Genomic DNA, 25,194 nt, shown 5'->3' on the forward strand with positions numbered 1-25,194 from the left:
CCAATTATCTTTAAGAGGTTGCAAGAATTGTGAAGTCTATATAGAAACATGAAAAAAAAATTATGATACAATGTGGGTGAAAAAAATCAGATAGTTATGCCATGAAAAAAACTATGTAAATCATCGTGTGTATGAAAATACTAGAAGATAATTCACAAAAATAATACTAGTTGCATTACAGCAGTACGAGTACAGGGACATTTTTGCTACCAACCATTTTTGTTCCCAACCATTCTGAAGTGTAATTCTAATACTCCTCTAACGAAACACAATGTTAAAAAGAACTGGCTGTAGGGAGTGGTACATTTAAGGCAAAATGTGGAGCATCATGTGTGACAAAACTAATATAAAGCTAGGGAAAAATAAAGAAAAAAAGGGGCCACCATTATACCCAGATCACCAAAGATTTTGGGAGCTAGTTGCCCAAGATCATGGAAAGTGGTCTGAAACGGAAGGATTTCAGGCATAGGCAGTGGAACCTCTCAGATTCCCTTCAACGATGCCTATTAGGTGAGCTTCTGAGCTCTCTGCCCCAGATGGAGGAAGATGTGGGCAGGGTTGAGGCAGAGGGGATATGTCTGAGACACCACACACACACACACACACACACACACACACACACCTCATTCCTGTTGTCATGCCAGTGGTTTCAGAATGATCAGAGACTCTGAAAGTCAGAGCCGAGATTTTAGGGATCATTTTGTGCAAATCAGGCATTTCACCACTAAGGAGAGTGCAGCCTTGCCCCAGTTTAATCTTTCATTCAGAAGGTGAGCTGGCTAAGAGGCTTATCTGCAGAAACCTCTGGTTGGCTCTCCAGCCCCAGAGCTCCCAATACATAATCCCTCTAGCCACAGAATCCCAAGGAACCCAGATTGGGTGGTCTTTTGGGGCCCCAAGCTGAATTGAGGAGGCCAGGACAGCATGGCCAGAGTCTTCGAAGAAAAGAGGCTACCCCTATCATACTGTCACCTACCTCCTTGTTGTGTGGGGAGGAGGTCTTGGTGCCCACCAATGCTGGAGCACTCAGTGGGCAGCAGCCGGGAAGGAACGGTGGCCCAAGCTGGTGAGGAAGGTCGTGACACATATCTCATCCCTCCAGAAGCTTTCCCCCTCTTTCTTCACTCTGCTTGCACCCTGGGAAGTTGAGCTGTACAGGCAATGTCAACAGACCCCCATAACTTCTGGCTTCTGGTTGGGTTGACTGGAGGAGGCACCAGCAGGGCATTGGGAGGCAGGAGGAAAGTGAGGTTGGGGTATTTATTCCTCAGCTCCCTCCCTCCCGGTCACTGTGGTCAGTTACTTCCCTTTAAGCAAAGCCACAGCTCCTGCCAGGCAGCCCTCTCCCCATATCTATCCTTTCTGAGTTCCCATACCTGCCTTCTTCTCTTGTCCCTCCAGGCCCAGGGATGGTAACAGCTCTGCCCTATCCCTTGTCCTTAAACTCTGCTCACAGCTTTGTTAATAGTCTCTTAACTCTTTTCAAATGATCCATTTTAAATGTAAACTGTGTTCCCTGCCAGGATGCTGAGCGATGCAGTTGTTACCCAAACAGAACTCAGAAAGTCAATATTCCAAGTTGTCATGAAGAGATGGAGGGAACCTCTAGGCCTTCTCTACCACCCACACCTCACTCTCCGATTTGGCATTCAAGGCTCTTACCTTCCCCTAAAGCCCATGACCACTGTGGGTGCCTTCTGCCACAGCTGGATTCATCTCCTCACTGAGAGGCGTGATGAAGCTCACCTCTGGCCTTGACTAGGCTGGAGTTTCAATCCTGGCTCTGCTGCTCACAAGCTGGATGGTGTTAAATTTCCAATAGGATTTCTCTGAAGTTTCAATGTGATTACATGGGTAAAGTGCTCAGCTCAAAATAACGGTTACTTCTGAGGCAAGATGTATACTTTTTATACACTTTAGTTTGATATACAAAGTTTTTTTATACCCAAAGTTTTTTTACCTTGTTACAAGCTTAATTTTGAAAACAGAAAAAAGATTTTTTAACAGTATTTAGTAGATTGCCTGGCACATAGAAAGTGCTTAATAAATGTTAATTATTGTTATTATCAACATCTTCATCTCCAATGTCATCACCTCCGTATTTCATAATATGTCTCTGGGTCTCCCCACAACTTCAGGTAGAGTACCATGCAGTCAGCTTTCTTCAATATTACTCTGTATGTTGAATGACTGATTATTAACCTCCTCCAAGGAGATGCCCCTAAGTCCCCTGGTCCCCAAGTCCAGGCCCTAGCTCTACCTTTGCGTGGCAATCTCTCAGCTCTGCTGGCTCTGTCACTTTCAGTTGCTCCCTGGGCTCTTTGTGCACATCTTTTATTACTCCATATGTGGATATTTTTCCAGCCAAAGATGTTGCAAGTGTACTGAGGACAGCCTTAGAGGCCAGGCCTTTTATGCCCAGCGGGCAGCCTGGCCCAGTGGAGGACTCTGCAAGAAGCACTTCTTGTGGCAAGGTTGGAGCCCCCCATGAACAGGCAGGGCCACCCCTCGGACAGACATCCAGGACTGTTTGCTTTAGCTGGTGAAAAGCCAGAGTCCCAGGATCCATCTTGATACAGAGAAAAACATTTGGGGTTTGTTCATAAGCATCCTATCTGCCTGCACTTTACACAACCCTTTCACTCTCATCTCATGACACCCTCACAATGATCCTGTTGGCAGAGTAGATGTTCCCATTTTGCTGAGGAGGAACTGGGGTTCAGAGAGGTTAAGACTTGCTCAGAATTACCCAGCTAGTAAGTGACAGAGCTGGCATCAGAGCCCAGATTTTCAGGCTCCTTCATACCACGTGCCTTTCAGGGATACAAAACATACCTTTCACCCTTCTTACCGGTATCTCATGAAATTGAGGGATTGGTTCCTCAGAATTGATGGTTTATCAGAACCCATAGCCATGCTGGAGACACACACAGTGCATGGCCCAGGAATACTGTCCTAGGAAGGACAGTAAGGGACTAAGAAGCAGGACTGGCCTTTTGCTCCTTTCCCAGGAGTTTCCTTAAGGAAGACAAGGTGAAGAGGGGCCATCCACAGCACAGCTAGAAGCTGGAGTTCCTACAGGGTAGGATTTGAGTTGCCTTTGAACAAAATACAAACCCCACCACCTGTCAAGCCACCTAAGAGAGTCATTTCTTCAACTTTTTTAAAGTTTAGAATCTGCCAGGAGTGGCTAAAGCTTTTATCCATCGACACCCAAGACCAGTTAAGGCTTAAAAGATGACTGGGGAGGGTAGGGAGGAAAGGAATCCATAGGGAGAAGGCAGGGAGCCCTTGAGGTCAGTGGGCTGCAGGGACCCTCCCCCAGGCCCTCATGCCGGGTCTCCCAGTTCTGGAGACAAAGGCAGAGGACCTCTCTGGATAGTTGGCCCAGGAGGGCAGAGCAGTGAGAATTTGGCTGGCAATGGAGTGGGAAAAGCCAGACCAGCCCTTTAGTCTGAATCCCCTCAGTCCCTTCCTCTGGTCCCTGAAGGCAGGGATGGAAATGACTTGCTCAGGTCTCTGAGACACCTGCCACTCACACAATGCCACCTGGTCCCTTGCCATCATGAGCATGAGTGCCTAATGAGCACTCAGCACTGTTTTAAGCACTTTACCTGTGTTAATTCATTCAGTCTTCACAAAAACCCAAAGATCTTATGAGCTGCATGGACCATCCTTGTCCCATTTTACAGATGAGACTGAGGCCCAGGGAAGAGGAAGGTATGGGTAGAGCCAGAATTAGAAGCTAAGCAGGCCTGCTCCAGAAGCCTCTCACGTGCAGTGAAAACGGATCAACACCAATGTCCTGGACTTTAGAGTTTATAAGGGATTGTCTCTTGGCTCTTGGGACCCTCACATAGAGGGAAAGAGGGTGTCTTATCAACTGGAGCCCAGAGAGGTGATGTGACTCACGCAAGGTCACACAGCTAGAGAGAAGTCTGGGGCAGCTTTGCTACCATCTAGGCACAGCGTAGGTTTCCTGACCCCTGGTCAGCTCGCCCTCCACCCCAACCCTTCCCTGGGCCAGTGGGGGCACTGTCTGTTGTTCCTACACCAGGGGGTGGGCGGAGGGGCGGAGCGGATCGCGGCCTGGCGGCCTGGGCGCTGTCCGCGGTGCTGATCCGCTCGCCGCGCCCTTGCTCTCCAAGCGGCCGGCGGGTTCCCCGGGTTTCCCTTCCAGCTCCCAGCCAAAGCCAGCTCCGAGAGTTCGGCGGCCCGCCGGGGGCCCTAGGCCTGGCTCCCGGGACTTCCGGGGTTCCCCCTCCCCCGACCGCGCGCCGCCAGCCTCCCCTCCCCCCGCCCCGCCCACGGCCCCTCCCCGCCAGTCCCAGGTCCCTCCCTTCCCCCCTTATCTCTCCCGCCCCCCCGCTCCCCCCTACGGCTCGTTCGCCAGTTCCGGTCACGTTGCTGGGTGTTTACGCCTGGAGCCCGCCCCAGGCGCCCCCCCCCAGCGCCCCGGAGCCCCCCGGAGCCCCGGCCCGAACGCCCCGCAGCCTCGCAGCAGCTGATGGCGCCGCAGCCGGGGCGGGCGCTGCGGATCCCCGGGCGCAGCTAGCGCGGGGAGGAAGAGCGCCTCCCCCAACCCGGCCAAGCCCGGACCCAGGGCTCCGCTGGCCCGTCGCTCCCCCAGGTCCCGAAGGTGAGGATGCCGGTGGGCGTGGGGGGTGGGCGCCGGGATTCCCCCGGGAGGGCTGGCGCCGGGCTGGGCACCGCGGCGCGCGGGAGGCGGACAGGACCCGCGGGCTGCTGGCAGAAGTTGTCCTCTGCTGTCCAGACTCGGGCCCTTCCTGGCCCTGGTGGAGAGTCCAGAGCTGCCCGAGGTCAAGCCATCGCTACCTCCTGCCACCTCCCACCACACACATCTTTCTTTCTGCCTCCCTTTCCCTGTCCTCCCTGGTACCTCTCTTCCCCGTCCTCCTCAGTCTCCACATCCCCCCCTACCTTCTCTGGGAGTAATATTCGAGGCATAATCAGGGCAGAACATCAAGACTGAAGGGGGTAGGGGCTCCGGTTTTCCTATACATCCCACTCCCGTGTCGCTGGATCCTCAGCTTTGCTGAGGTTGGGGGTCCTGAAATCTTCAGTGGAGGAGGGGATCCATAGCCTAGGGGTATTGGGGGAGGAGGGGCTCTGGAGTGGAGAGGACCACAAGACCCCTAAAGAACGTGGCTCCATCACTGGCCAAGTGACCCCACTTTGCAAAGAGTCCCAGACATTTGTCAAGGGCTGACTTCTAGTTCCAAACTCAAGTCCCCAGGAGATCCAAGGACTTGAGGGGGGAGTAATTATTTTTTTGTGCATGTACTTACTTGGCCTGGTGATTCCTAATAACACTCAACCTATTCTCCCTGTCTCACCAACATTCGTTGCATGCCTGTTCAATGCACGGGATTCCCAGAGACAAAGCCCTGCCCTCAGGAAGCTTATGGCTTAGAGCAGAAGGCAGGTGCACACACACACCCCTACGCGTGCACACACACACACACACACACACAGAATGAAGTGTGATACATGGCAGAATGCCTGGGAAACACAGACGCAGGAGTCATTACAGCTTGGCGGGGGTCGGGAAGGCTTCATGGGAAAGATGGCATCTGAGCAGGACCTTGAATAATGGGTCAGGTTTCAGGAGGCAGAGGATAATCAGTGAGGGGATGTCCACGGGTATGGGAAGAGTTTGTTGTGAGAGCAGCAAGAGGTAGAATCTGAAAGAGGAGGAGATCAGACTGCAAACGTGGACTGCGTTTAGATTGTGAAGGGCCTTAAATGCCAGAGTGAGCACCCACTGGGGTGCTCCTACTTGCCAGGCATTGTAGTTGTGTATACTGGGCAAGTTACTTAACCTCTGTGAGCCTCTGTTTCCTCATCTATGGAGTGGATATACTAATAGACCCTTCAATGAAGGTTGTAAAGGTAAATGAGTAAATATATGAAAAATGCTAAGAACAGTGCCAGCCACTTATTATTATTATCGTAAGTATTATTACCTGTGCATCCATATCTGAGAAAGACAATTCTTGAGTTCCTGCTCTCCCCCCTACCCTGGGCCTCAGACTCAGGTAGTAAAGAGGAATAACAACTAAGAAAAGTAAAAAAACATATTAATTCATTTATTTATTCTTTTATTACCATGCCTGTCCTATCTAAAATACCTGTCCTGGCTATAAGAATAATAAAAATAAGTTTAACATGCTCCTTAAAACAAGAAGGCATTCTTAAAGAATTTTAACAAACTGTGGGTATTGAGTGTTCAGAACAGTGCAAGGGTATTTGTTGACTCAATAAATATTTTCAGTCCCAAAGAGAAAAGAAACATTAAGAATGAAATTGAAACTGGGACAAGAGACGCGGTCGGGGGGTGAGGGGTGGCAGACAACGCAAACTCCACGCAAGCAGAAAGCAAGAGGCTTCAGTTCTGGTTCCTCTCCCAGGGACTTGGTCTGCCTGAGGAAGAGATGGGGGCAGCAGCGGCCAGGGGACACTGAGGAGACCAAGGGAGGGGGAGTGGTTAGCCACTTAAGGAAAGATTGGACTGTAAAAGTGGTTTTCAAACTTTTGGTTAGCAGAAGCCTTTTCTCCAATGAATTTGTATGTCCAAGCCCATCTTCTAAAAGAGAGATAAAATTAGCAAAGCCTCAAGCTCTGCCCTTTGCCTCCAACCCTTTTGGCAACATCTGCAGAACTCTGGGGCCTATAGAGCAAAATTTGAAAACCACTGATTCGGATGATTTGGAAGGCCCTCTGAGCCCTGAGTGCTATGATTCTGTACTTTCTGTGGCTCTTCCAACCCAAAGAACTATAAAAACTGGAGAGGGGAGAGAACTACAATTTCCTACTTGCCAAGTCAGTTATAGTCAGATAGCTGGGAAGGAAAGTGGGTACCTAGAAGCTCCAAAGAGAAGCAGGAGGCGAGATTGTTTTTTGTTTTTTGTTTTCTGAGGAAGATCAGCCCTAAGCTAACATCTGCCAATCCTCCTCTTTTTTGCTGAGGAAGACTGGCCCTGGGCTAACATCCGTGCCCATCTTCCTCCACTTTATATGGGACTCCGCCACAGCATGGCTTGACAAGCGGTGTGTCGGTGTGCGCCTGGGATCCGATGAACCCCAGACCACTGCAGCAGAGCGTGTGCACTTAACCGCTATGCCACCGGGCCGGCCCCGGTGAGATCGTTTTCAGAGACCAGCCGCCCAGGCCTTAGAGGGTCAAAATTGTGCCAGGGTCAGAGGATTCCCGAGCCTGACACTTTGTCTGTAGTTGGGGACCTGAGCACAGAAGGCTTCTCCCACCAACTTCCCCAAGGGGAAAAATATCTGTAATTTTCAAACAGATGAGAGGCATATCAAAAGCACTTGGGATTAACTCTACAAATTGTGAACCCTGTGTTACAGGCCCTTTTTTATTCTTGATGACAATTTTTAAGAATGAACATTTTTTATCAAACTAGAAATTTAAAACAAAGAAGATCTAGGAGCACAGGGAAAAGGTGGGCAGAAGAAACAATGCAGGCCCTGAGGTGGTCAAGACAGGGGTCAGAGGTGAGGGACCTTTCTCACTTTAACCTGTGAGGCTGGGCATTTTGGGCTGGATGTCGGGGAAGATGGAGCTGATAGCTCTAACTCTTCAGCTGCTGCCACTGGCCTGGACCAAGTCCTCAGGCATAAGCTTCTTCTAAAGCCAGGCAGTTCCATGGGCCGGCCCCGTGGCTTAGCAGTTAAGTGCTCGTGCTCCGCTGCTGGCGGCTCTGGGTTCGGATCCCGGGCGCGCACCGACGCGCCGCTTCTCCGGCCATGCTGAGGCCGCGTCCCACATACAGCAACTAGAAGGATGTGCAACTATGACATACAACTATCTACTGGGGCTTTGGGGGAAAATAAATAAATAAAATTATGAAAAATAAAATAAAATAAAGCCAGGAGGTTCCAGTACTGCATTTCTATGCAAAACCCTGACATTTTCCTGGGTTGGGCCTTCTGAAGTGCGTGCGACTCCCTAGCCACACAGGGAGATCTGAGTTGTGCCTGGTGCCCCCTTCGCCACTGCATCTCCCGCCCTCCCCAAACAAACTAAATAACATCTAAGAAAGAATATTTGCCAAGGTCATTTGTGACCCAAATTTCTGCCCTGAGGAAAGCAGCCTGCCTAGTTAGAAGCAAACACTCAAGTCCTCCTGGGAAGGCGCAGAAACAACTGGTTGGCTCAGCCTCTCACTGTGGCCAGAGTACAGTCTCCAGGGCTGTGTGGAAGGGGCTTTTACTCTTTAGAAACATTTGCATTTCAGCGGTTGGGAACAGACATTTTCTCTTTTCATTGTAAGCACAGACCCACACACCCTCATCCTCCAAGTACACACACAGCAGACACATAGATGCAAGAGAAGCAAGAACCCCCCCCCCCACACACACATGCATGTATGTATACATACCTGCACTCTTCGAGGCACACACACAGGCTCAGGTACATGTACAGATACATAGGCACACACATCCCAACATAGATAGACAGTAGACAGACATAGCTCACCTGTTTCTTCTGAGTTATGCACCGGTATGTCTATTCGACTACCTGCTTGACATCTATTTCTCCTTGTTGGAGGTCTCTTGAGTATGTCAAATCTAACATGTCTCAGGCTTGATTTTCCCTTCTCTGTAAATCTGCTCCTCCATCAGTCTGCCCCAGCTCCACAAATTCACTCACTCATGCATTCTACACATATTTACCAAGTACCTTCTGTTTGCCAGATTCTGTGCTAGGTACTAGGAAACAGGAGGAAGCAAAACAGAGTCCTTCATCCTGTGTTGCCAACAATCTGGCAGGGGAAACAGACAATAAACAAAAATGTAATATATGCATGTGGTAATAAGTTCATGGAAGAAAAACAATGCAGATTAAGGGAATGGAGAGTGACAGAGGGTTCTGTTTTAAATCAGGCAATCAGAGAAGGGCCCTGAGGAGGTGACATTTGAAGAGAGTCCCAAATGAAGGGAGGGTCTGGGCCATGAGGGCGTCTTGGCGAAGGGCATTCCTGGCAAAGGGGACAGCACATACAAAGTCCCTGAAGCGAGAGTGTGGTTAGCACGTTCAGGAACAGCCAGGAGGCCAGAGTGGCTGGGGTGGAGCCAGCAGTGGGACAGCAGTAGGAGGTGAGAGCAGACAAAGCTGGGGCGATTGTGCAGGGTCTGGTAAGAACCTTGGATTTGGTGTTAAGTGTGATGGGAAGCCAATGGAGGGTTTTGAGTGGGGAGTGGGGAGACATGATCAGATTTGCTAAAGGGACTCTGGCTGCTGTGTGAAAAACAAGGGCAAGAGTGGAAGGGAGAAGTCAGGTAGGAGGCCACTGCAGTGGTACCAGGGGGATGGCAATGGCTGGGACTAGGGAGACAGCAATGGAGATAGCGAGAACTGATTGGATTTAGGACACTTTTTTTGAGGAAGACTGGCCATGGGCTAACATCTGTTGCCAATCTTCCTCTTTTTCTTTATTCTCCCCAAAGCCCCAGTACATAGTTGTATATCATAGTTGTAGAGTTGTAGCTCTTCTGTGTGGGACGCCGCCTCAGCATGGCTTGATGAGTGGTGAGTAGGTCTGCGCCCAGGATCTGAACTGGCGAACCCCAGGCCACCGAAGCAGAAGGCGTGAACTTAACCCTACACCACTGGGCCAGCCCCCTTAAGACATTTTTTCGAAGGTAGAGCCAACAGGATTTGCACATGGATTGGCTGTGGACTACGAAAAAGAGAGGAATCAAAGATGACTCCTAAGTTTGGGGCCTGACCAACTGACAGAACAGGTAAATAGCAGTGCTGTTTATCAAGACGGTGAACTGTGGGCAAGAGGAGGTTTGTAGGAGAGATCACAGGAGTTCAGTCCTCGGACTTGTGAAGGACCTATTAGACATCCAAATGGACATATTAGGGAATCAGTCTAGTGTGCAGGGGAGAGTTGGTCTAGGGGTCAACATATAGATCGTATTTACAGCCATGGGATTGGACGAGATCACTTGAGGGGTGATTAGATAGAGAAGAGGTCTAATGTGAAAGATGAGGAAGTGGGGAACGATCCAGCAAATGTGCCTTCATACTTGAGTTGGCAAAGCTGGAGAACTGCTCTCCGCATCATCATGACCTAATCCAATCCATCCCCACATCCTGCCAATTCTACCCCCAACATACACCTGGAACTTCTCCCCATCTCACCTCCATCATCTGGTCCAGGCCTCCATCATCTCTCACCTTGACCACTGCTACATTCTCCCAGCTGACCTCCCCACCCCCCTAATCCACCCTCCCCAGAGCAGCCAATGCTGTTTTAAAAATGCAAATCATATCACACCCGTCTCCTGCTTAAAATCCTTTAACTTCCCAATTCGCTTACTATTAACCCAAAATTCTTGACATAGTTGACAAGACCCTGTGTGATCCTTCTCTTGCTAACCTCACTTCCTGAGACCCTCCCCCAATACCTTCCACTTCAGGCTTCTCCAGCGGTAGCAATATCTCTGTTCCTCAAAAAGACCATGCGAAGCACTTAGCACAGGGCTTGGCACATAGTAGGCACTCAATAAATGTAAGCTATCATTATTACCCTCCCTCTGGGCCTCCACAGATGCTGTTCCCTGTTTGGGATGCTCTTCCCTTTACTCTTCTAACTCCTACCCCACCCCCTTCAAGTCTGTATTAGTTTTCTATTGCTGCATAACAAATTACCACAAACTAAGTGGCTTAACATAAATTTATTGTCTCACAGTTTCCCAGGATCAAGAGTCTGGCATGTTTTACTTGGGTCCTCCACTCAGGGTCTCACAGGGCTGAAATCAAGGCAGGCTGCATCTGAAGGCTCAACTGGGGAAAGATCCACTTCCAAGATCCCTTAGGTTGTTAGTAGAATGTACTTCTTTGCGGTTGTAAGACTGAAGTTCCCTTTGTCTTGCCAGCTGTCAGCCAGGGACCATTCTCAATACTAGCGGCCTCTCTCAGGTCCTTGCCTGTGGCTTCCTCCATAGGCTCGCTCACAGTGTGGCAGATTACCCCTTCAAGGCCAGCAGCAGAATCTCTCTCAGGCTTCAGATCTCTTCCTTCAGTAAGGGCCCTTTGAACTGGCCTGCCCACAACAATCTCGCTTTTGATTAATTGCAAGTCAACTGATTGGAGACCTTAATTACATCTGAAAAATCCCTTCACCTTTGTCATATTTATATTTTTTCCCCCAAAGCCCCAGTAGATAGTTGTATGTCATAGTTGCACATCCCTCCAGTTGCTGTATGTGGGACACAGCCTCAGCATGGCAGGAGAAGCGGCGCGTTGGTGCGCGCCCGGGACCCGAACCCGGGCCGCCAGTAGCGGAGCGCACACACTTAACCACTAAGCCACGGGGCAGGCCCCATCTTTGTCATATAACCTAACCACAGGAGTGAAATCCATCATAGTAGAGTCCCACCCACACTCAAGGAGGGGGAATGGTACAGGAGGCCGTGCACACCAGGGCTGGGAATCTTGGACACCATCTTGGAATTCTGCCTGCCTGAAGGTTTCAGCCTAAAATCACTTCCTCAGAGAGCCCTTCCCTGACCCTAAAGCTAAAATAGGTCCCACTTTATATTCTCTCACATTACCCTGTAAGTTTCTTTCATGGCACTTATCACAGATTGCAATTGTATACTTATTTGTATTATTATTTGTCTGTTTGATGCATGTATTTATTTGTTTGATTCACTCCTCCTCACCCCTTGAGCTCCATGAGAGCAAGAATTTTGTTTTCTCACTGCTTCCCCCATACTCAGCACAGTGGTTGGCAATAGTAAATCATTAAATGAATGAATGATGAACAAACGAGCAAATCAAGACAGGGATGGGACTGGCCCCATGGCATAGTGGCTAAGTTCAGCGTGCTCCGCTTCGGTGGCCCGGGGTTTGCAGGTTCAGATTCCAGACGCGGACCTATACCACTCTGTCAGCCATGCTGTGGCAGGCGTCCCACATAGAAAATAGAGGAAGATTGGCATGGATGTTGGTGGAGGCTAATCTTCCTCAAGCAAAAAAGAAAAAGAGGAAGATTGGCAACTGATGTTAGCTCAGGGCGAATCTTCCTCACCAAAATAAAAGACAGGGATTAACCTGCTCACACAACAAAAAGGCAGAGAAGAGAAGGGATGCAGCATTGATTGAGCCAGGTCCTGTGCTAAGTGCTCTACACCCTTTAATCTCATTTCATCCTCACAGCTATCCTAGGGCTGTCCCTGTTAGTAGCCTCATTTTACAGAGAGGGAAACCAGGTTAACCTTCTTGCCCAAAGTCACACAGCAGGTAACTGAAAGACATAGGATTCAAACCCAGGACTGTTCTCGGTGCAAACATTGGGAACTTTCTTTGGATTCAAGACTTGGTTGGAGGGCCAGCCCCGTGGCTTAGCGGTTAAGTGCGTGTGCTCCGCTACTGGCGGCCCGGGTTCGGATCCTGGGTGCGCAACGACGCACCGCTTCTCTGGCCATGCTGAGGCTGCGTCCCACATACAGCAACTAGAAGGATGTGCAACTATGGCATACAACTATCTACTGGGGCTTTGGGGGAAAAAAAAGGAGGAGGATTGGCAATAGATGTTAGCTCAGAGCTGGTCTTCCTCAGCAAAAAAAAACAGGAGGATTAGCATGGATGTTAGCTCAGGGCTAATCTTCCTCACAAAAAAAAAAAAAAGACTTGGTTGGAGAATTGGGTCTGCCACCACTTACTGCCCATGTGAACTGGCACAAGTCACTTCTGCTCTGAGTCTCAGCTTCTTTGTCTGTGAAATGTAGGTGGTACTACCTCCTGAAGAGTGGTTGGCAGAAGTAAGATAACGTGTATAAAGTTCCCTAAACATAGCAGATAGTCAGCAAATGTAGCCACTGATTCCCACAGGCCAAAGGGCCAGCCCCTGCTGAAATGAAAGCCCTGTTTGGTTGGGTGAGGGAGCTTGGGGGTACAAGGGGAGGGGGCTCGAAGAGAGGAACCTGTGAATGTGAGGTTCTCCAGTGGACCTGCTTGATGTGACCCTACAAATGAAAATCTCGATTTGCAGAGACTGACATGGAAGCCAGTCAGGAGGGGACCATTTGCTGAACAGAACCGTCCATCCACTGGCCTCCCTCTCCACTGCCCAGGGAATTCCTGGGGCAGGTGGAGGCGGGTCCTTCAAAGCTTAGGGAATCCCTGGCAGAAAAGGCATGAGCTCTGAGTGCTGGGCTCCGAAGGTCTGGGCCTCCACTGCCCTCTGCCTCCTGTTGTTGCCCTCTGCCTCTGCTTTTCCAGGACGCTGTTCATCACAGAAGAGACTCACTGGGAAAGGGGTGGGGCCAGAAAAGAGCTGAAAACCAGGCCATCATCAGGATTCAGTGATGCAAACCTCCCCCTCCCATCACAGTGTCTTAAGTTTCCACCATGGATTCACTGCTTGTGTCTCCATATCACCCTCCTCCATTCCTCTTTTAAAAAGGAACTCCACCACCTGCCTTCAGCCCAGAGTCAGTGTTAGTAAAACATTCATCAGATCTTCCTCCTCTGTGATCTGGAAGAACCCAGAGTCCTGGGTTGAGGTTAAGTCAGAGAAATGGAGTTGAACTGGGAGAGGGATGTGCTCTAACCATCATGCTGCCCTGCCAGTTGACAGTCACCCTTGAGCTAGGATGCTTGCAGAATGGCAGTGCTGGAAGAGACTTCAGGATTCATCCACTCCACAATTCCCTCATTTTATGCATGAGAAAACCAAGAGCCCAGAGAGGGAGAGGGCTTGCCCAAAGTCACCCAGCTGGGTAAGAAGCAGGATAGAGCCCAAGTCTCTGTCTCTCTTTGCTGACTTTGCTGCTCCGTTTGTTTTCTTTTCCGAGAAGTAGAAGAGGCTAAAGTTACATGGGTGCAGGGGAGTGAAGCCATTTCCCTCTGAGCCTCTGGTTCTTCATCTGTTAAATGGGAATCTTCCCTACCAACACACCCACCTGTTCATGAAGCTTCAGTGAGTAAATACAGGGGCAACGACTGTGGTGGCAGAATTTTCTACCTGGTGGCAGCAGGAACCCAGATTGGAGGAGACTGTGTGGGATTTGAGTATGAGCAGGGCAGATGGGCCCAGAAGATGTGGGATCACCTTGTCATCCTCCCCAGGTGGGGCCCAGGCCTGGATTGCCATGGATACCGTGTCCCTGGAGCATCAGATCCAGAGCGTGCAACGACACATCAGCTTCCTGAAAAAAGAGCAGATGGCCCTGCTGCGAGACCTGCACCTGGAAATCCTGAGGCTGCAGAAACGCTGCTCAGGTGAGGCCAGGAGGGACAGCTGGGTGAGGGGTTCGGGGCGGGGGCGACTGTCCTCATCATAAGCACTATCTCTGATAGGGTGCCCACCATGAGCCTCTTTAAGCTTCACAACAATCCTGCAGGGTGGGTGTTCATCACCCGTTTTCCAGATGAGGAAACTGAGTCTTGGGGAGGTGAGATACGAGTTTCAGGGCACAGGGCTCTGGTTTGGTAGCAGAGGGAAACCTGGGGACATTCCTGGGGATTCCTGTCCTTTTCTACTAAATGTCCATCAAGCACCTCCCAGCCTTAAGGATCCCTTAGTCTAGGTGGGGAGACACACAAACCAACAGGTTATATTAAGATATAGAGAAAATAAAGAAAGCCGGCGGGAGTTCATGGGCAGGATCATGTCCAGCTTGAGGCGTGGGTGATGGAGGAGGGGACCAGGCATCCCAGGCTCCCCAGAGGAGGAAGCGTTTCCACTTCCTGAAGGCTGAGCAAGATTTAGACACGCTGAGATATTACGGGGGAATGAGGGTGGAGAAAGCATTCCAAATGACAGGAACAGCATGGCAAAGTCCAGAAAGTAGGAAACCAAAAGCTCCTGAAAAGTTCTATTTGACTGGATAAAGCTATGCTTAAAGCTGATGAAAAATCCAGCTGGAGCCAGATCACGGAAGACCTTGACAGATATCAGGACAGCTAAGAAGTTTGGCCTGTCCTCCTGGGTAGTGGGGAGCCACTCAACGTTTTTGAGCAGCATCATGCTGCCTTAAGAAACTCAATCTGGGGGCCGGCCCGGTGGTGCAAGCGGTTAAGTGCGCGCGATCCGCTGCGGCGGCCTGGGGTTCCCCAGTTCGGATCCTGGGCGCACACCGATGCACTGCTTGGCAAGCCATGCTGTGGCGGCGTCCCATATAAAGTGGAGGAAGATGGGCACGGATGTTAGCCCAGGGCTGGTCTTCCTCAGCAAAAAAAGAGGAGGATTGGCAGATGTCAGCACAGGGCTGATCTTCCTCACAAAAAAAAAAAGAAAAGAAACTCAATCTGGCAGTTGTATGGAAGATGAATTGGTGGGAGAGGAGGCAGAGAGACTAGTGACAGGGGAGAGATGAAGGAGGATGGAAAGGGGAGGACCAGTGGGAGGCAGATTGAAGGAAAGGACTTGGCCACTGATTGGATTTGTGAGCAGAACAGAGGGAGGTGCCAAGGATGAACTAAATCCCAGGCCTGACCTCCACTCCTGGCCCTCAGGCCTTGGCTGCCTGGGCCTCTCAGAGGCTTGGTCCTGGGCCAAGTGCTCATCCAGGCTGAGTCTCCAAGTGCAGACTTTAGAGCCAATGACTCCTTGAATGTCTCAGCTGGAACGGCCCAACCTCTTCATTGTACAGGTAGGTAAACTGAGGCCCAGGGAGAGTCACAATATGTTAGTGGCAGAGCCAGGACTAGAACCCAGGGCTCCAGACTCCCAGTCATGCATGCCTCTGCAGCCTTCTGCACATTCTCTCCCCAAGACGCTCAGATTTCTACCTCCCTTCCAGGTTCTGCTCATGGGAGGCCCCCCATCCCCCAGAGGGTGTGATGACCTGCCTGGCTTCTCACTCTGTGGCACGAGGAGCCAGCAGTCCTGACTCTCAGCCCCTACAGCCTCCTCCAGCACCTGTCACATCCCAAGGCCAGGCTCCCTGCAGTCTCGCACAAAGCCTGGATGACAAGAGAGGCTGGCCCAGGGGGCAGGGATGGCCCAGGCCAACTCACTCCTGCCTGGTGCCACTTTCTCATTGCAATGACAACACTAAAGGAAAACTGAGATGAGAAAACCCTAAAACCCCACAGCTCTTCCTCTGATTTCTTTTTGCTTTGCCCTAATCCTGGAGACCTTGGTCCTTCCACTCAGAACACAGACCAGGATCCCAAGAAGATGTAATAGCAGGAACAGAGGGCCTTCGTCCCGCCCCTCCCACCCTTCTCAGGCTGGTGTGGACCTGCAGCCTCTTGGTTATTGATTAAGGAGATAAAAATAACTCTGGCCTGGAACAGCCACCCTTGGGGCTGATATGACTGAATAAGGCCCTCCCTCCAAGGGGTGGGAGAGTGAGGAAGAGAAAAGAGTAGAGCAAAGGAGAAGATTAAAAAAAAAGAGATTATAAAGGGACCCAGAGGCTGGGAAGGGGATGGGAGAGGAGAAGGGCTGGTGTAGGAGCTATGGGGGCAGAGCTGCAGGAGAGCCTGCCAGAAAGGGGTGACAACTCAGAATGGAGGGGCTTGAGAGGTGGGTGGGTGTGTTCTGGGTGGCGGGCAGCCTGGATGACAAGAACTGCCCCCGTGTACTCAGCACTGACTCAGCCATGGGCTGAACCCTCTGTTTATTTTCTCTCACTTAATCCCAGCAACAGCCCCTGGTGAGGTAGGTGTGATTCTGTCCCCATTGTGCAGATGAGAAAACTGAGGCTCAGAGAGGTGCTGTCACAGGCCCAAGGTCACACAATGTATGTGGCCTCACAGCATACTCATCTAAACCTTGGGGACTCTGCTCAGAAGATGGGCAGGGAGATTGGATGGATGGGGGAGCAGAGCCCAGCTGGAATTCTGTCTCCCCTCCCTCAGCTCCGGTGATTAAGGGCTGAGGAGAAACCAGCCCACAGGGAGTTAATGGCAGAGCTAAAATCCTTGGGCTATGTTCCTGAACCTAGTCCAGGCTTCCTTGGGCTACATGGCAGGGCCTTGGAGGAGGGCCAAGTTGGCCCCAGGAAGCCCTGAGGGGTGGAGGCATCAGAGTCCTCCCAGGGGCCCCAGGGAGGAGGTTCAGGCTCTGGTCACAGCAGAAAGCCCAGGCACCCCAAGCTCTCTGTCTCCTAGCAATAGTTGGCCTCCCCAGGGAAGGCACCTCCAGCGAAGCCCCTGGTCTCCAGAAGAGCCGATGGGGTAGTGAGGAGGGGCAGGCAGAGAGCCCACGAGGCTAGTCTCTGTAGGTGCTGCTGGGCAGTGGTCCCAGAGACCTGCTACCTTCCCCAACCCCCAGGTTCACACACCTCCCTGCAGGCGCACACAGGTGCTCCTGAGTAGGTGCCCTCTGTCACAGGCAGCTGCAGCTCCCCCGCTCCCTCCTGCCCCTTGCCAGCTCATGAGCCCTGGTGGAGTTGCCGGAATGGGGGCGGGGCTGGAGAAATGATCCAACTCTGCTGGCTGAGGGGTGGGGCATTCTGGGCTCTAAGGAATGGGGACTGGGAAGTCAGGCAGGCAGAGGGATGGTGGCTAGGCTGCCAGTGCCCAGGAGGAAACTGCTCCTGCACCGGCGCCCATGGCGGGCTCCTTGGCTGCCCCGCCCCGCCCCCTCAGCACCAAGCCAAGTGCCATGCAGGCTTTGCCTCGCCAGGTGGCGCTGTCCTCCTTGAAGCCCCCTCCCGCCGTGCGGAATATGGCGGAACCAAGGCTTGGAAAGGGGCAGGCTGATGTTCAGAAAATAACAGAGGCACAGCGGTACCGGCTGTGAAAATAGTGAAACGCATGTGTCCTATTGGTAAATCGCCACTGCCCTGAGTCCCCGTCCAGTGGTCCCAAGCAGCCCGGGACACTCAAGCCTTCCCAGATCTACCAACTAAACACTAAAGGGTCCAGCCCCTGCGCAGCAGGGGGTCCTCAAGAACCCTGATTGGTTGGCATGTTCAGTATTTGCGTGTCACCCTTGGGAAGGGGCACATACTTCTCCAGCCCCAAAAGCAAGCCAGGCTCCTCAGTTCCACAAGGGTTGAACTAACCCCCAAATCCAGGCCACAGAGCTTGCGCTGGAAAGATCTCTGGGCTTAGAAACTAAGCTGTGCCTTGGCACCTCTCTTCATCTGTTCCGCTCACTGGGCTGTGGTCAAAGAGGTATGGGGGCGTTTCTAAGGATCCTTATTGCCACTTTTACTGGGCTGTGATTCCCTGATCTCTCTCACACACATTCTCTCTCTCTTACACACACACACACACACACACACACACACACACACACACACACACACACACGAGACTGCCTTTTCTTTTCTCTCCCCCAGAACTGACCCATGACCTGGAGATGAGAGAGGCCCAGTCTCACCAACAAGGTAAGAGAAGAATGACTGGTGGGGAAGTGCCACGGGGCCAACAGGTCACCTTTTCCCCACCACTTAGTAGGACCCAAGCCTTCTCCATCCCCAGTCCAGACTTGGGGACTCCACTCCTCAGCTTGTTAAGCAGATGCGGGATGTCAGCCCCACTTGCCCACTCAGCTGGGTGACCTTGTGCAGTGAACAACCTGCACCACCATACGTAGTGCCCTGTATCCATGTCTCTGTCCAAAGCACCAGAATGAATGCAGGAAGGAGATGGTGCCCAGGAAGTCTACCTGGCCGAATTCATTCCTTTCTGTGACCCACTTCCCCAATCCCTCCCATCCTTGCACAAACGATTCCCATGGTCAGTGTCCACGCCCTCCAAGATGCTGAGTGTCAAGATGCAACACAATGGCAATATGGGGTCCTTGACTTCAAGGAACTTAACTCTAGATGAGGGGAAAAGAGACACACACATTAGCAAATCCTTCATTTTGCAAAAGCATGACTTCTTGCCAATGTAGCAATTCCACTAAAAGATTTGTTTACAGATTATTAGTTCCCCCATAAAATGGGGCATGGGGCAGAGATGGTGTTCAGTAGGTATAGGGTTTCAGTTATGCAAGATGAAAAAGTTCTAGAGATCTGTGGCACAACAATGTGAGTATACTTAAACTACTGAACTACACTTAAAAATTGTTAAGATGGTAAATTTTAAGTTCTTTTTTTATGACAATTAAAACTTTTTTTAAATGGGAGGGGTTGCATTGTTGAGATCTTAACCACCAGATTATCTGATGTCTAAGAACTAGACTGGGTGTGACCCATTGTCTCCAAGTACAAGACACATTACCTGGCATGGAGAGGGACTCCATAAATGTTTAATTAAAAATTAATCACAGGGGCCAGCCCGGTTTGCAGGTTCGGATCCCAGGTGCAGACCTATGCACTGCTTATCAAGCCATGCTGTGACAGGCATCCCACGTATAAAGTAGAGGAAGATGGGCACGTATGTTAGCCCAGGGCCAATCTTCCTCAGCAAAAAAAAAAAAAGAAGAAGAATCACAAAAATAGCCTTTTTTTAGCCGGGAGAGATTTAAGAATGGACTCCCTGCCAGATTAATGTGCTGCTTATAGAGCAAGAGCTGCATGACCAAGAGTTAGGGATAGGGAAGGCTGGAAGTTTAAGGCAAAATGTTAGAAGCCCTACAAATTGCTTTGTATATTTGTGCATAAGGATCTAAACACTTATGGACTTGAACGAATTCTGCCCACTTCTTTAAGTGGCGACCTCTTGGTGCCTAGGTGCTTGGAGGAAGGGGGCACACATCCCAGACACCAGGTAAGGACAGTTCTGTGGCAACAGCAGTTTCCACTCTCCCTACTGTCCTTCCTCTGAAAGGGCTTTTGGGGTCATCTGGGCTCAAGGCACTGCCACAGTGTTCTGGTTTTTACATTCTTTCTCAGTGGCCTTGAGAGCTTTCTTTTTTTGTCCTTTTCTTCTGTGAAAATCACGGAGTGATTTTCATATCCCTTCCAGTTCCATCTTTTGCCTACCTTTTGTCACCTATCCGCTACTTATGTCCCTACACTCACTCACATATGCTACCCCAGGATACTGTCCCTGCTGAAATGGAGCTTGTGATCCAGGAGGCAGGGGCCCTCAACTCTGGGTGTACATTAGAATCACCTGGGAAGATTTGAGAAGTACCAGTTCCCAGGTTCAATCTCAGATTCTGATTCAATTGGTCTTTAGTTGGACCTGGGAAACTATTTTTTTAAAGCTCTCTAGGTGGGGCCGGCCCGGTGGCACAAGCGCTTAAGTGTGCGCGCTCCCCTGTGGCGGCCCGGGGTTCACTGGTTCGGATCCCGGGCGCGCACCAACGCACCGCTTGGCCAGCCATGCTGTGGCGGCGTCCCATATAAAGTGGAGGCAGATGGGCACGGATGTTAGCCCGGGCCAGTCTTCCTCAGCAAAAAAAAGAGGAGGATTGGCAGATCTTAGCACAGGACTGGTCCTCCTCACAAAAAAGATAAAATAAAAAAATAAAAATAAAGCTCTCTAGGTGGTTCCAATATATATCCAGTGGCAAAGGCAACTGCCACTGCAGTGGCAAAGGCAGACAAACAAATTTAAAAATTACAAAGTGCAGTAAATTGCTCTCTCTGTGAAGGAAACAAAGTTCGGGCACACTGACTCCCCTCTCCTGCCCACGCTCCCAGTTCTTTCAGTCCCTTGCTCTTGCTTGTCTCTCCTGCCACAGGGCTTTTGCACAAGTTGTTCCCTCTGTCCGAAGCACCCTTCTCTCCCCTCTTCACTACTGAACACCTATTCATCCTTCAGAGCCAAGCCCAAGCAGCTCTTCTGCTGAGAAGCCTGCCTTGATTAGGTCACATTCTCCTGTTACAGTCACGGCATTGGCACATGTCACAGAGGCAACCTCACATTCATTTGTGATTCTGTACTATACGTCCCCTACTATGCTGTAGTGCTGTAAGCTGCATGAGGACTGTTTTATTATCCACCATATCCCCAGTGCCTAACACAGTGCACATAGTTAGGGCTCAACAAATATTTCTGGGGTGAATAAATGGTCAGGGAGGGTTTTGCATTTAAGCTGAAACCTGAAGAATTAGAGGAGAGGCCAAGCAGAAGGCAGGAAGGTGCGAGGGCCCTGAGGAAGGCAGGCCAGTGTAGCCGGTGTGTGGGGAGTGACGGAGAGCGGCAGGACACGTAGCTGGGGAGGTGCGGGGCTCTGTTACGCGCATCGGTGGGCTGTGCAGGTTCGGCCGGGGGGAACCGTCACCTCTGCCCTCTATCTCCTCTTTGCAGAGGCGGCGTCCCGGGAGCTGGAGAGCAAGTGCCGCGCGCTGGAGTCCCAGCTGGCGGCGCGGGCGGCGGCCAACGCGGAGCTGCGGCGGGAGGTGGCGCAGCGCGAGGCGCTGGTGTCGGCGCTGCGCTGCAGCCTGCGCGCCGAGGAGCGCCGCTTCTTGGAGGAGCTGCGGCGCCGCAGCCACCGCGCCACCGTGCTGGGCACCGAGCTGCAGAAGCACACCGAGGCGGCCGCCTACCTCTCCTGCCAGCTGCACGCGGCGCGCCAGAGACTGCAGACTCCGCGCCCGGGCCCCGGGGCCACCGCCGAGCCCCGGCCCCGCCGGCGCGCACAGCGGGCCCGCCGCTTGCCCGCCGCCGCCGAGGCCGTCGCCAAGGGCCCCGGCCGGGACTGGGCCGCCTGGGACCGCGCGGCCAGCGCCCTGGACGACGTGGACCCCATGCCCGACCCCGCGCTCTTCCTCTGCGCCCGGAGGCCCCCGCGGCCCAGCGGCCGCAGCCCGCGCCAGCCGCCTCGCCAGGAGCCCCCGGACCAAGCCGGCCTGCAGGCCGGGCCCTGCCGGAGCCCGCCGGGCGCGCCCAGCCCGCCCAGTGCGCCCGGGGACCCGGAGTAGGCGCGGGGCTGGCGGGGTGGGGAGTGGGGGAAGGCCGGCCCGAGCCCGGGCCCCGGCTGGGGACGCAGCTCGGGCGGCGCTGGCAGGTCCCAGAGGCCGAGGGAGCTGGTCCCTCCTCCAGGGGGCGGGCGGAGGCGTCCCCCGCTCCCCCACCCCTTCCAACCGCCCCCGCCTTTTGTATTTCCCGATGTTTCCGAAGCTTCGAGCTCTCCCCTCCCGCGAGGGAGCTCCTCCGCGGGGCTCAGCGAGCGTACTTGCAGTGCCCATCCTTATCTGGTCCCCACCCAGCCATTGGGAGGGGAGGGGGCAAGGGTCACGCCCTGCCCCAGGCAAGCTGACAATCGTTTGGCGGGAGGGGGAAGGCCGGGCTGGCCTCCGGAAAGGACCCAGAGTGGCACTTAGCACTCTTACGCCTTCCAGCTCCTCCCTGTGGCCTCCCCCAGCCCTGCACGGCTGCCCTTCCCACCGAGCCTTCCTCTGAGGAGAGGCTCTGGCTGAGGGCTAGAGGCTGGACCTTTCCCTCGGAAGCCGCGTTTCCTACCCCTCGCCCGCTGATAGGTCCTTACAGGTGAGCACCGAACACTTTAGGAGAACCTCCTCCCAGAGCTCCTGGGGAGAAAGTGTGGCCTAATGGAAGTTTGACCTTCTGCAAAGTAGCAGCCATAGACCCTTAGGATTACAGAGTGGGTTTGGTGGCAGAACCTGGGCAGCTCAGTGCTTCCCCAGGATGCCAACCTCAGTGTTTAGACTAGGAGCTGTGCTGGGGACTGAGGGGGAACACTCCGGAGTGGGGCTGCCCTGCCAGAATATGGAAGGGCAACAGCCGCTTTCAGGAGGTGGCTGGGAACCTGAAGGCTGCCCTGGGAGCTGTCCTAGTCCTGTTTATTGGTGCTCATGTTGCCCAGCTTCCTAATTAGCTGGCTGCACCCAGAGGCGGGAAAGGGGCCTGGCTGCTTGAAAGTGGCAGTTGGTAGAGGTTTTAGTTTGCTGGGGTGGGAAGGAGAGAGCACAGGTTAGTCCTCAGCCTGGCCCCCTCCAGGGAGGTCCCCAATCCTGTCAGGTGGTGAGATGCTTGGTGCCCTTCTGTCTAGGTTGAGGAATGGCGAACCGGAAAGCGGACCGCGCCCCACCTCTTAGCTGCGTTGTTCCCCTCTCCCCACCAAAGGCAGGAAGTGCAGTTCCAGTCCAGCTGGTTGCCCCCACCCCAAGCCCAGCCTAGAAAGAAAGACAAACCCCTAGAGCCCCTCCATGCCATTCCTCTGTTGGTCCTGCATTGAGTCCTAAGTGCCTGTGAGGTCTTCCAGGGGCTGCCGAGGGAGGACGTGGGGCAGAGAGAGGCCTTTCCCTCCCTCACAAACACCCCATCCTGGCAGGTCTTGACCCTGGCTGAGACCACACATTCTGTGTCACCCAGGGATCCGGGAGGTGAGCAGAGTTATCTCTGGGGGTGATGAACCCTCCTCCCATCACAGCCCCCATGAAGAAGAGGGGGGATATCCCCAATCATACCCTCTTTCACTCTGTCAAGTTAGAGCGAGCAGGAAATCAGCAAGAAGCAAACCCAGTGAGCACACTTCCAGCCCACACCAACGTGCAGCCCCCTCCCAGCTGGCAACACTCAGGATTGCTGAGACCACTGAGCAATAACCAGGCCTGGTCTGGGTGTCCAGCCGCTGGAATCACACGGCCGAGGTGTGGGCATCCTTGAGACAGACAGTGCTCTCCAGTCTAACTTGGGCCACAGTAGTGGCCCAGGGTCCTTGCTCTGCCTCCCATCCCAGTCTCTATGGTAGTGCCTCTGCCTTCTGTGTCTCCCCTCAAGTGTGCGTGACCCTGTACCCCTCGTTCTGTTGCCCTCCCTTTCAGAACGGGTCTGTGTGAGGAAGCCTCTCTTCTCTCTTGGCTGCACTCACTTGAAGGAGCCCAGAGGATGTGGGAAGGAGGGAAAGGGTGTCTTTCGGGAGGCATCCACCCAGATCCTCATCTTCCACAACGACACTTTTGGAGTGAACAGGGTGACTTTGTTACACTGACTCTTCTACAGAGATGGTGAAGTACTTAATCCACCCACCCACCTACTAAAAGCCATAGCGATGCCCGCCTGGCCTCCCCCCAGCTCTATAGCAATAGCCCTCCTCCCCCTTCCCTCCTGGGTACCCAAGATGTCTGGCTGGGGGGCCCCCACCCCACCCCCACCCCAGGGATCCTCCAGTGGCCTGCCTGTCTCTCCCCAAGTGACCCCATCAGCACCTCCCAACTCCTGTCCCTCTTCCAGCAACCTGACATAATGATATTTGTTTGTGGGGTGCTTGGAGATCCCCCAGATGAAAGTCCTGAGTCCTGGGGCAGCTGACTCTCAGCTGAGGTGTTGGGGGTGCTTGGAAAGGAAATAAGGCAACCCTCCCCGCTCCACTAGTAAGCTGGAGGAGGAGCTGAGGCAGATACAGGGTTCCAATTTTAACAGAAATTCCCCTTCCCCATCCCTCTCCTGGAAATAAAAAACTAGAGACTTTCCTCCACCCACCTGCCCCCTGGATTTGGAACAGAACCCTCGGTGCAGCACAATGGGACTGGGAGTCAGTGTCCTGCCCTTGGCCTCACCCTCAGGGTTGGGAGAGGCCCTGCCCTCAGCTTCTGGCCTTCCCCCTCCCCTAGCCTGGGGGACCCACCCTGCCAAAGGAAAGACCCCTTCCCACAAGCCCCTGGAACATCTGGGTAAGTAGAAGGGAAAGGATTGTTTCTTCCCCCTCTTCTCTGCTGCATGAATCCCCACTGGGGGAGGGGCATGTTGACAGGGACACTCAGGGGCCCTAGTCGGAGCTCCAGCCACGCTCCAAGTGTGGACAGACCCAGGAAGGAGAGTGCAGGTGGGGACCCCTCCCTGTTCTGGAAGCCAGCCAGGGACCAGTGGGCAATGCAGCATGAGGCTCTCTACCCCTGCCTCCCATATCCCACCCACAGTGGCCTGCAGTTTAGGGACCAGTCCGGGGCTGAAACGGGGTAGCCCTTCCCCAAATAAGCAGCAGAATAGAGGCCTCCTTGGTAGAGAAGAAGGAGGCCAAGAGGGTGTGGAGCAGCATCTCCTCAGTGCGGAGAGTGGGGCATGCCTAAGCACCCTGTCACTGAGGTGCCAGCCTTGAATGGGGGACATGAGGGCTTCAGAACCACCTGGCAGGAGCCCTATGGGTGGGGCAGAGGAATCCTGCTCCAAATTCTCTGTTGGCTGCGCTTTTTAATCCTATGCTTTTCAGAGTATATTCACTCACCCACAGAAATAGAGCCCTGGGCTTTAGGGGTGACTGTCATATGCCTTATTCTTAATAAAATATCTGAAAAACACGCAAGTCAGACCTCTTCTCTGTGGGCACTCTGCCTCACCTCACCCCCATCCCCACAAGTGTGGAGAGA

At 52.7% G+C, this 25,194-nt stretch overlaps 1 protein-coding gene across 2 annotated transcripts; it reads left to right on the plus strand.

The window, feature by feature from the left end:
* The first annotated feature begins 4,505 nt into the window (after nucleotides 1-4,505).
* Nucleotides 4,506-21,817, plus strand: CCDC92B (coiled-coil domain containing 92B). 2 transcript variants are annotated; one of them, XM_058560101.1, is made up of 4 exons: nucleotides 4,506-4,639; nucleotides 14,132-14,284; nucleotides 18,304-18,351; nucleotides 21,173-21,817. In XM_058560101.1, exons 2-4 carry the CDS (start codon nucleotides 14,155-14,157, stop codon nucleotides 21,784-21,786), a joined length of 792 nt encoding a protein of 263 aa, XP_058416084.1. In that variant the 5' UTR covers nucleotides 4,506-4,639; nucleotides 14,132-14,154; the 3' UTR covers nucleotides 21,787-21,817. The 2 variants fall into 2 exon arrangements, with proteins under 2 accessions (XP_058416084.1, XP_058416083.1); XM_058560100.1 differs by lacking the exon at nucleotides 4,506-4,639 and having other exon boundaries at nucleotides 13,162-14,284.
* Nucleotides 21,818-25,194: the final 3,377 nt, after the last annotated feature.

This window comes from Diceros bicornis, chromosome 18, assembly GCF_020826845.1.
Source record: "Diceros bicornis minor isolate mBicDic1 chromosome 18, mDicBic1.mat.cur, whole genome shotgun sequence".
In the NCBI taxonomy this organism is placed as follows: Eukaryota; Metazoa; Chordata; class Mammalia; order Perissodactyla; family Rhinocerotidae; genus Diceros; species Diceros bicornis.

Excerpts from the sequence above, each read along its gene's own strand:
- CCDC92B (XM_058560100.1), top strand. The coding sequence starts at position 14,077 with ATGAGCAGGGCAGATGGGCCCAGAAGATGTGGGATCACCTTGTCATCC. Across the intron at positions 14,285-18,303 it reads GCTGCAGAAACGCTGCTCAG|AACTGACCCATGACCTGGAG; the intron begins GTGAGGCCAGGA and ends TCTCTCCCCCAG. Across the intron at positions 18,352-21,172 it reads GGCCCAGTCTCACCAACAAG|AGGCGGCGTCCCGGGAGCTG; the intron begins GTAAGAGAAGAA and ends TCCTCTTTGCAG.